This window comes from Apaloderma vittatum, unplaced genomic scaffold, assembly GCF_000703405.1.
Source record: "Apaloderma vittatum isolate BGI_N311 unplaced genomic scaffold, ASM70340v1 scaffold29750, whole genome shotgun sequence".
In the NCBI taxonomy this organism is placed as follows: domain Eukaryota; kingdom Metazoa; phylum Chordata; class Aves; order Trogoniformes; family Trogonidae; genus Apaloderma; species Apaloderma vittatum.
The window spans coordinates 23,165-34,259 of NW_009696735.1; the positions used below are offsets into that span (position 1 = coordinate 23,165).

Genomic DNA, 11,095 nt, shown 5'->3' on the forward strand with positions numbered 1-11,095 from the left:
GAAAGTTGTAGCCCCCATCTATAGGCTTCCTGCTGGCTGGCTCGCTCTGGGCCCTCTGTGAGCTGTTTGTTTCAGCTCATTGCAATAGCAGAAAGCAAAACAGGTGAGAGAGCGTGTGGGGCTGGTGATGCCATTAATGAGCCACATCAGCTCCGTGAAAGGATCGGCAGGCAGGAGCCGGGAAGGAACGGTGGCTTTGAGAGAAAGGAAGGAGGGACAGATTGGCACAGTGTATACGCGTGCTGACACCTTTCTCCCTTTCCTCCTACCAGAGTGCTATGGGAGCTGCTGGGCGAACTGCAGGACCTACACCTGTCCCACTTAGATGGACATGTACTTGTACAGAAACACCCCTGTGTATATGTGTAAATACATACACACACCTACACACGCTTCACTGGTTTAACGGGTTGTATTTTCTTCAGTGCCTGGCAAACTCATTCTCAGTCCTTCCAAATCTGAAGTGCTACAGCAGGGAGATGTGGTTCGCCTTGATCACACTCTCCGTGGCCACACTCGATGGTGGGTGACCCAGGCCCCAGAAGGAAGGCCTGAGGGAAGGGCGGCCTCTGAGCTGCCACCAGTCGCCCCCAGCTCAGCCCTTCAGGGCAACTCCCCATGTGGACAGGCATTTCAGACACAAGTGTGCTAAGCAGGAAAGCTGAGCCAGCGTATTTCTTGTCCACCTGCTCTAAATCATACTGCTGATACTTCAGAATCTTGATTGCTGGATTAAGAACTGTTTTTCTTAAAGTGAGTTTCTGATTCTTGTGCTGATTCCTTACAGCTCCTTCCCCCAGCAGGCACATCACGCTCCTGCTGTGGGCTGCCTCGCTATTCTTTCTAGGAGTCTGCAGCACCGTGCAAAGTTCGTTAGCTCATCTCTTGATCTTTCAAGCACCTCTGTTTTCTGGCCATGCCAAATCAACAGGAATTCCCGTTAACAACTTAACCTCCTGGAGGCTTACTGTTGACAGTTACCATCAGCTTTGCCTTTTGAGCTAAGAAGTCAAAAGTCAGAGCCTTGAAGACCAATTTCCTTCAGAAAAGCCTGCTGAGACTGGCTGGGTATCTCGATGCAATCTCACTTATTCCAAAATCTGACTTGACCATCTGAGCAGCAGCAGCTGGTCCTTAGTGTTTCCAAATCAAGGGCTCCATCCTCCTGCTCCTGCTGAGGAGGCACATGGATTCAGCTCAGCCTGCTGAGATTCTCAGCCTGCATGACTATCACGACGTTTACCACAGGCATAAGGAGTTCAGACAAATACAGGAGAAATAAGCCTGTAACTCTGTGCAGTGGCAAACCTTTACATGGTCACCATGCACTCCTGGTTTTGCTCTCACACTGGTGCTGCAGTTTCACCCTGGCTGGACACCTGGTGCCCATACCGCCCCTCTATCACTCTACCTCAGCAGGGCAGGAGGGGAGAGAAAATAAGGTGAAAAAGAACTTGTGGGCTGAGATAAAGGCAATGTAATAAAGCAAAAACAAAGGCTGTGCAGATGCAAAAGAAAACCAAAAGATTTATTCTCCATTTCACCTCAGTGGGCAGTGTCCAGCTGCTGCCAGGGAAGCAGGGCCTTGGTATGCAGAGCAGCCAGTCCGAAATCAAATGTCGTAATAACGGATGTTCCCTCCCCTCCTCTTTTCTCTCAGCGTTAATTGCTGAGCATGACGTCACACAGCATGACATATCTCTTTGGGACAGCTCTCCTGGTTATGTCCCCTCCCAACCTTGTTCCTACTCCCAGCCTGCCATCCCTTGGGGCCAGGGAGGGTTGGCCAGTGGCCTCGATGCTGTGCAGGTGCTGGTGTCACTGGCACCTTTCCCGCGGCCGACCTCACACACAGCTCCGAGAGAGGAGCGAGCTCCATTCAAGCCATGCCCAGGACGGTTTTGTGATCCTCACCAGGCATCCCAGCCAGCACATCACAGCTGGCAACAGATTTTAAAGGTATAAATTCTCTCCTGACCTGTCACAGTATTTTAACAAGTGCAGACTACGGGTCTGCATCTAGGAGCAGGAGTTTGTGGAGCTGTCCTGTCAGTAACTGAGAGCACCTTAAATTTTAGGTTGATTTTCCTTCTTCTCTCACTCTAAGCGTCAAGTCATACAGAGGCAGAGGTAGCCAAGTTAAGTCCCTATTTTTAGTGAATCCCAATGAAAATCACCCAGGAAAACCACCTTTCAAGAAAGGGATTGTACCATAATGAATAATTAACAAACCGTAAAATAAGAAAATTTTACTGGGTTCCTGTCAGAATGCACTTTGCATCTGAAGTAAAGTCACACTGCATCCTCCTCTCAAGTACTGACAGTGTCAAGTTTGGTGGTAACAAATGGGCCTACAGGGAATTTGAATGATTTTCACTTCCAGTGAAGAGCTGGGAACCTAAAAATCACATGGAAAAGTCTGATACACCTGAAGCCTTTCACAGGCTGTAGCACTTTACTGCACCATTATTTCTACCCCTCCATTTTCATTTCTCTGGCTTGGTCCCGACATTGTGCTGCTTCTTGTCCACGAATACCACATGACTGCACCTCCTTGTCTTGCTGCACTTTTTGGCAGCAGACAAATCAATTGCTGCGGCCAGCTGCAGGCCAGGTCTTGCTTTCCCTGATGTAGGAGCAGTCCCTGAAGCAGGCAGTCAGGTCTCAGTTCCCCAGTGAGGAAGAAGCCAGTCCCACCATCCTGTGAGCGCCAGTGACCCGAACCTGGCACTGCACTCCCCCTCTACTTGCAACACTCACATCCAGCACACAGCAAGCGCAGGCGAGCACACCTTCCTCAATGAATGAGTTGCAGCCCGAAGTTCCGCAGTTAGACAGGAGCATACTTGCAAACCCCGTTGTTCAAAAAGTATTAACAAGTATTAGAACGAGACAGCTGAAGTATTCTATGCCCTCGCACGACCTAATCTCAGCCGGGAGAACATGAGCAGCACCTGCCTTTCCTGGCACGCCAGGACTAGCGTTCCCCACCCACAAACCCTGACCCGCTGAGCACTGCCAGCACCGTCATGACCAGCCTCCTCCTGAGAAGTCAACCGATGCCCAGCAAGTGGAGAAGGCTCAGCTCAGAAAAGAAGGCATCTTCAGAGTGATAGATCATGAGGATCCTCTTCAGCAGAACGGAGATCACTGCCTGCTCTGATCTTGTGCCGTGAAGGCACAAAGACTGCCACTAGAAGCTGTCCCCAGCATCTTCATAAAACTGGTGCGGCCCATGCTGAGCTCTGCCACCTGAATCTTCCTGAAAAAGCCAGCCTTCTCTGAGCACTTCCAGATGAATCTGAAACACAAGGTTCAGGCTTGGAAGAACACCAAGTAACACAGACACTCACAAAAGCTGTGGACAACTGGCTACAGTGAAACACCTTTTAAAATGAAGCAGACATTAAAGGGACCAACTCCCAAGAAAACTGGAACAAGAATTAGTAATTACCGTGAACTATCGATTGCTCGAGGATTATTCAAGAGAGAGAAGTCCACTGTAAGCATGAGAAGTGAAGTGGCAAAATATTAAAATCGAGACACAGTTAGAGACAACTGCGCAAACTAGAAGATTTGTGACAGAATTTTGGGTTTGAGGTATGTTTTGATTTATGTTTTATTGTATGGACAGCTGAACTCTAATAAGCAGTACTACCAACCGCAGATGGGTGAAAACTTGATGATGGACATGGTTAAACCTTCACCTCCGCACCAACTGCAGAGTATTTTCAGGTAAACACAAACCTGCAGCTTCCTTTCTAAATGGTAAAGCTAGAGCTCCATGCTATATAAAAATACTCTTGAGGCTTGAAGTACACACACAATATGTATTTTAATTACACAGATTTCTTCAGTCTTGAATCTATTAATTCAGCTGACAACAGTGTAGTAATTAGAGAAAAGTTCTTCTCCTTGCTTGATGTCTCTGAGTGTGACAAGCACTACACACCTCGGGTGGCTGTAAGAAAAAGAAAAGCAACATGCAGAAGTGAACAACAGTATTTCCCTTTGATTTTTTTTTTTTAATTCTTCATGGCAAAGGGCTAAATGGCTCTGTCTAGATTACTTTTGGGAGTAATATGCATAATAAAGGCCAGAGAGCCTTGAAAAACAACATTGCTAATATAAGCAACAGCAAGGACATGCATACAAACAGGAGAAGCTACAGAATGGTTCACGGAACAGAAATTACTCCTCCAGATGCGCCCACCCAGAGGTGCCAGGTACCCACTCTTGGCCAAACCACATCCATAAGGACAGCTCTGAATGCTGCCACGTACCACGATGAGTGAATTCTCCAGAAACCCCCAGCTGGAATCAGTGGCTGTCAAACTGTTGTGTTACAGAGAAATTTCAGGAATTCGCCCCTCTAAACTTCAGTTAAGAAAATGACCATGCCTGAAAGCTGAAGTGTGTGTTCTAGAAGTGGAGCACATACTTCTGATGCTGATAAACGTGAAAGTTAAGAGCAGCATCAACCCACTATTAGGAAATCTAGTGTGAAGCCATTTTGAAACGAATTGAACCTTTTTGGTAAAAAATTACTAAGAACTCTTTCGCAAGACAGAAAAAGATTTAGAAAGCAGATTACCTATGCTGTCAGCAGTGTACATATCAATATGAAAACCAGCAGCTAACAGCAAATGGGATCTTTTGTCTAGTGGCTGTACACTGGGAGAACTGATGACTGAAAACTGTATTTTCTTGGATGGATTCCAAGGAAGAGTGCAAAATTCCCCCTTTCTGAAACCATCCATAAATCACCGCTGCTTACTGCACTTTTAACACTACAGCATCCAGGCTGGATGAATGTTACATGGTCTTCCTGCTTTATTTATTAGCATTTATTTATCTGCACAAGTGCATATTTAACCTTGCCTGAACAAAGTCTAAGCTTAATCAGAAAAGCTGTTTTTCCCAGTATGGACCACAACTTTCTCCAACCAAATTTCAGAGTTTTAAAAGTCTAGATGATCTGCTCCAAAATCCTTATGCATCCTCTAGATGAAGAGGACTATTTGGTTCCTAAAGGCAGCAACTGGACTGGAAGTGCAATTTCTTTGGTGTTTTAAATTCAGGACCAATATTACAATATCCTTTCTTACAGCTTCATATTCCATATTGCTCATTGTACATATTAATCTAACTGTATTTTTTCCCCACATTTCCAGACAAAGACCTGAGAAAGTGTTTTCATTTCTAAAAGAGGTGTATTTTCAGGCCATAATGAGGATGTTGGAATTGTGCAGCGTAACTAGAAGACACATGCTGTTATATCACATAGCATTTCGCTTGTCTTGATTGGAATTAATTTTAGGTTTCCTCTTGCAAATTCACCTGCTTGTTCCTCACATAAGCAGAAGACATGGAGAGAGTAAGTGGACTAAATCTCAACTACCTTAGAAGGGCTTTAATTGGTTAAGCGTTGCTAACTACATTTGAAACACATATTGAAAAACCTCAGTATTGTAAGAGCAGCAAACTGTAACTTCTTCTTTATAGGACTCAGAAGAATCACACTATAGTGTAACAGCTGCTTGTAAAATCGTGTCTTCAGAGCTATGCTGATCTCCTCTGTGAAGATGTGGAAAAAAAGAACAGAGATAAAGTCTTGTAAATCACTTAAAATTAGTCTATTCAAAGCGCTAACTCTTCCATACAGGTGCACGCTTTTTGTGTAACTCATTTTCATACAGAATAATATTATTCTTCAACCACATACTGTATGCTTTGTATTATACAACTCCAGGAGCTCTTCAACTTGCTGCTAACCTCTCTATGTCATGGCTGTAGACGATGTTTGGAAGATACTGTTTCAGTTCTACGGGAAAATATTCCGGCACATCAAACTCCTGATAACACACGTTGGCTGCTTTTTCTAGGAGGGGGGAAAAAAAAAGTCTCTGTGATACTAAGAAGATCTTAGATAGGGTTTACATATGTGCAAAAATATCAAATGTATTGCTGTAAAAGTATCAGATGCTTCATCAAGCCTGAAAACCATGTCTCTGTTGGGAGCTACTACACTCCCTGAAGTCCTATTTTGGATTTACAAAAGATGCACAATCACCTAAAGGAGCTTTAATTAACCCTTACTGCATTTAACAGGATGACCTGATTATCAAGATGTATACGAAAGGGCACAACTTGCATAGTGCAGTGGGTAACCTCCTGCATTGCCATATGTTCTTAATGTATAATGTCTGCATTTACAGTTGAACAAAAATGTTGAAAAAAAATCTAGTGGCGAAAAAATACGTCATAAATACAGCCAGGGAGAAAGTCACCATCTGTCCAGCAGGAAGAAGGGAGTTTTCTTTACATGGTCATTGGACCTGGAAGAAACCGTTCCATGGGACAGCCCTTGGTCTCCGTGCCAATCAACACCTAGTTTGCTACTCCAGCAGCCTTTCTGGATGCTACTCAGAGGCAGGGTATCTTTGACCTCTGAAAGCCACTAAGAAGCTAGGTATGGCAGCAGTTTAACTTCTTGTATCGCATAACTGTTTTCCAGGAGTTAGTTATTCCCTCAGACCTTAAGACCAACACATACTGTGTGAGACGGAATAAATAAATAGTTCCCTTCTTCACGTGCAACAGCCAGATCATACCAACAGTTTCCCAGATTTTGCACATAAACGTAAGGAAGTCTCTTCAGAAAAAGGAATTATAGTTCAAACTGATCAGTGATATGAGTCTACTGTACACTAGTGTATGGTTTTCTCATGAAGCCTGCTGGAACCACCCCGGGGAACCTGACCTGCAACTCTGTGCACTGGCTTAGCCCAGCAGTCCTTTGCCAGATATTCCCTCCCACCACCTCATGTTTTCAGGTATCAGGAGGGAGATGGGAGAAGTCAGTGAGAGAAGTACAAGCATACCTGAAGCATTGCTGCACTGAGGGATTTTAACACTCAGCTGGCACAAAAGGCATCAGAAACTATCTAAGACATGCTTATCTTGTTTTAAACGCACTATTGTCCCCCAAGATCACTATCTGATTGTGTGTTATAAATTATTCCAAAGTAATTTATAATGATGAAGACAAACTCAGGCCTGAAAAATTTACCTGGCAACTTACCATGTGAACAGTTGTTGACATACTGTCCCACTGCCAGTGGGTTTTGCAGGGCAGCTGTGAGCCAGCTCTCATCGCTCATTTGAAATGGGCCAAGCTGATCTCTCCTGCTGCAAGACCTGAAATGACCAACAGCGTTAATGTGAATCACTGCTCCTTCACTTAACAGATTATCTGTACCTCCTCCTGTAGAAACAGCCACAGTCCCTGGGTAAAGTCACAGCTGTCCAACCCACCTGGGAGGGGGGAGGAGGAAGTGGTGAGGGTGGACGAACACTTTGGTGATACTTTAACAGGCACATTTACATCTCCCACTAATGTGTGGTGTCTCTCAGACTCTGGTGGACACACAGCACAAACCCACCATGTACAATTCCAGAAATCAACATCAAATGTTACCGTACAGAAGTGTCAGGAGATCTCATTCCCCTCTAAAGATGTGAAGGCTCATTACAGTATCAACTTGAAACTCATTCCCAGAATTAAAATCTGGTACTAGCAAGTATTAGTATTAAAATTAGGCAATACTTTAGAACATTTTGCTCTTTTATTAATTTTCTTTTTCTTTCATGTCATACTTAAACACAAATTGCTTTAAATCATATTTTAAGGTAAGTTAAAACAGTCCAGGCTAGATGTGTCAGGTGCAGTTCAGACTGGACAGCACAGAAAAGATTCTTCACCAAGAGGGTGGCCAGTCACTGGGCCAGGCTCCCCACAGAATTTGCCGCAGCACCACGCCTCTCAGAGTTCAAGGAGCATGTGGACAATGATCTTAGTCATATGACTTAGTTTTAGGTAGTCTCTACCAATGTGAGATGATATTATTATTGTTGTTGTCATTATTGTCACTATTATTACTGCACCCTTCTTAAGTGCTGCTCACCTGTAGATCAGAGTCAGAGTCAACAGATTCACCATTTTGGTATTAGCAAATCCATATAGAGGTTTTCTCTTTTTTAATCCACTAAGCAGATTTGATTAACAACTCAGAAGCATTTAAAAAATTTGTTCCATCCTGCTTCTATTAAAACTATTCTCTTTACAGGAAACAGCCCCTGCACATCAAAACACATCTCACTGGCGTTACAGACGAAGAAACAAGTACATGACACATCACATCCAGCAGTTCTTGCCCTTGTGTTGTTTGCATTAAGATACTCACAGATGGATAGTATTCTAATATAAATCCTATTAGTAGCACTGTTTTAAATCAGTTGAGTGACAATGCCCTATTTTGACTGCTTACCTGTACACCGACCTTGACAGTCCTTTATCGTTCCCGTCAATAAGGACGCCATCTATGCACCTAAAAATAAAGGGATTGCCAAGGGACTGGAAAAAGATGGGCTCATGCTTTCTGTATACTGTACCTGTTACAAGACAGATATGATTATTTCAGATGAAAATGTTAACTGTGAGAATAGACTTACGGTATCACCCAGTCCCCTCCACACAGAAACTCAAAGGAGACAGAGGGGACAGGAGAGAACTCCTCTCTCAGTTAATGTAATCCTACATCTTTGTGGGATGCAACAACAGCCCCAATGAGCTGAGATATTCCAAAGAGAGGTCACTAAGGAAATCGCTGAAGAGATGGCCTGTGTCCATTCATGTGAGAGGTACATAATGTGTCACAGCCAACTGGCCTGCTTCAGAGAGGAAAATGTCAAGTGTCGTTTGTTTTGGAAAGCATAGCAGAAGGTATTAAGCTGTTCTCTTACTACTGTGTCAGGAGTCTCTGTAAAGCACACACATACACAGAGCAAAGAACTTGAAACATCCCCCTTGTACTCCTCATCAGAGATTCCATTTGATACAGAAGAGGGAAAATGTTAAATCAAGAACTGAAAAATCGTGATTTCAGCAGTTTCCAAAACTGCTGGAGAGGATTAAGTTGCCCTGGGTTCCAAACACAAAAAATGACACCAGATGTGCTTGGAATGTTCCATGATGTTGCAGCCCTACATCCCTCACACACTACGTCTTCAGCAACCCTCTGCAGAAATCCTTCACCGCAATCTCACGAGGAGCTAGGCAAAAAGGCCCTGCCGGCAGGCTGCACTCACTGCCCAACAACAGGCAGGACAGCATGGACGTGCTCTCTCTACAGAGCACCTTCCTCAGCCAGCAACCCTGCAGTTTCTTTCATACTCCTGAAAAAGGAAGGCATTTCAACAGCTCATCCTCTTGTTTTGCTAGATGAGCTGCCTATGGAAACTCTCCATGAGCCCACATTCACGTTTAGCACGTGCCTGAAATGCAAAGAGAGCTGCAGCGTTGCAGTCTCACTCCCTGTGACTGTCATTTGACAATTAGTTATTTTACCAGTCAGTAGTGATGGCCAGACACTCCTGCTTTGGCACGGCCAAACACGCTCTGCTGCCCAATGCTTGGACTGGTCCTGATCCTGCAATGCTGGCACAAGCTAGAGACTGCATGCAAGGGATGATTCTGTTGACAGATGAAACAGAAACAAATCCAAAGCATTCCAGCAGAGCTGTACCAGCTTGGCCATACTAACAAAATTATGTATCTTTTAAAGAAACTTAAGCAAATACAGCTCCAGGAAGAACAAGGAAGCGCTGATTTTCCAAGCGTGTTTTATGGAAGCAAGTTCCACTAAGTAAAGGTTTTGTATTCATTCTCTAATTTATACTTTTTGTGCTTTGAAAAAGTTCATAAACTTGTCTGCTGATCTGTGTGAAGATCTCAAAACCTCATTTTTCAGATCCTTTTCCAAAATAGAAACCCCAAAGGATTAAACTGTATTGTTCATGTACTTGAAATTGCTCCCATGCATTTGTGTTTAAAAAATCTGGAACAAGTTTTCTAGCAACTGAAAAATCAGACTTTGAGTACCACAGGTTTTTTCACAGATAAAATTACTACTCCCCCAATATTACTTTGCTTATATCCAAAACAAATCTAGTCAGTTTACACAGACACATTGTCATTCGCCTAACTTGTGATTTGGTTAAAGAATTAAAACCCATAAAACAAAAATTAGCATAAAACTCTGCCATTCTACAATCAGATAGTTAGAAATCACATATAACTTAATCAGAAAAAAAGAACATGCCATTACCAGGATACATAGAAACAACTGTTCCTTTTGGTACAAAACCTTTGGTAACAAAGACTCCAGTTCCAGCAGACACCAGAGAACTTCGGTCTCGACTAACAGTAAATCCTAGTGTATTAAACAGAACTTCTTCTGGACTAAACACATCTTGACTCTGATGGTTACATGAATTTACTTTTGACTGCTTCTGCTCAACAGTCAGTAATTCCAGATATTTGCATTTGGTTTCTGGAAGCAGGGCCAAAATATGTGATTGCCTACTGATGTCATTTATGAACAGAGCTTTAAATATTTTCAGCAGCGTTTCAAAGACATCTTCATCAGAGATAATTTTGTCTTGGGAGCTTTCGGGAACATATCGGAGGGTCCTGTAAAGAACAATACGTGTTTCAAAATTACATTTTTCCTGCAAGTCATTTTACAGCACCAACTTACATGCACTACCGTTTCAAACATTCTCAAACTCTAAAGCTTCACACCTCAAACATTCTCAAACTCTAAAGCTTCACATCTGTTCTACAATAATGCCATCATCTGTGTATTTACAGCAAAGTAGCTTAAATCCCATTGAGCTCTCAGCGACATATCAAAAAACGAATACAAGTGACCATCAAAGTTTTTTTTTATATATATATATACTTTTACACTTTATAAATATATATACTTTTATACTTTAAACGAGGCAAGGACAAATACTATGCCAACTAGGAGGATTCTAATTAAAGCTTCCTACATCGCACCATTTAAATCCAAGCACTGCTTTCACCTTGAAAAAGTAAACATATCTTACAGAAAAAAAAACCCCAAACCCACAAAAAAACAAAAGCCCCATCTAGCGGCCTTCCAGTACCTGAAGGGGACCTACATCCAGGAAAGAGGGGGAAGGACTCTTTTATCAGGGAGTGTAGTGATAGGGCAGGGGAAATGGG

General features: G+C 43.2%; 1 protein-coding gene across 1 annotated transcript; it reads right to left on the minus strand.

The window, feature by feature from the left end:
- Window positions 1–3,873: 3,873 nt before the first annotated feature.
- SETD9 (SET domain containing 9) lies at window positions 3,874–10,534 on the minus strand (the record flags this gene model as incomplete). The annotated part of the gene is made up of 5 exons (XM_009876188.1): window positions 3,874–3,961; window positions 5,776–5,881; window positions 7,085–7,200; window positions 8,331–8,454; window positions 10,170–10,534. Coding segments are annotated over 5 exons (799 nt in total), but the record flags the coding sequence as incomplete, so codon positions are not given.
- Between the last annotated feature and the right edge of the window lie 561 nt (window positions 10,535–11,095).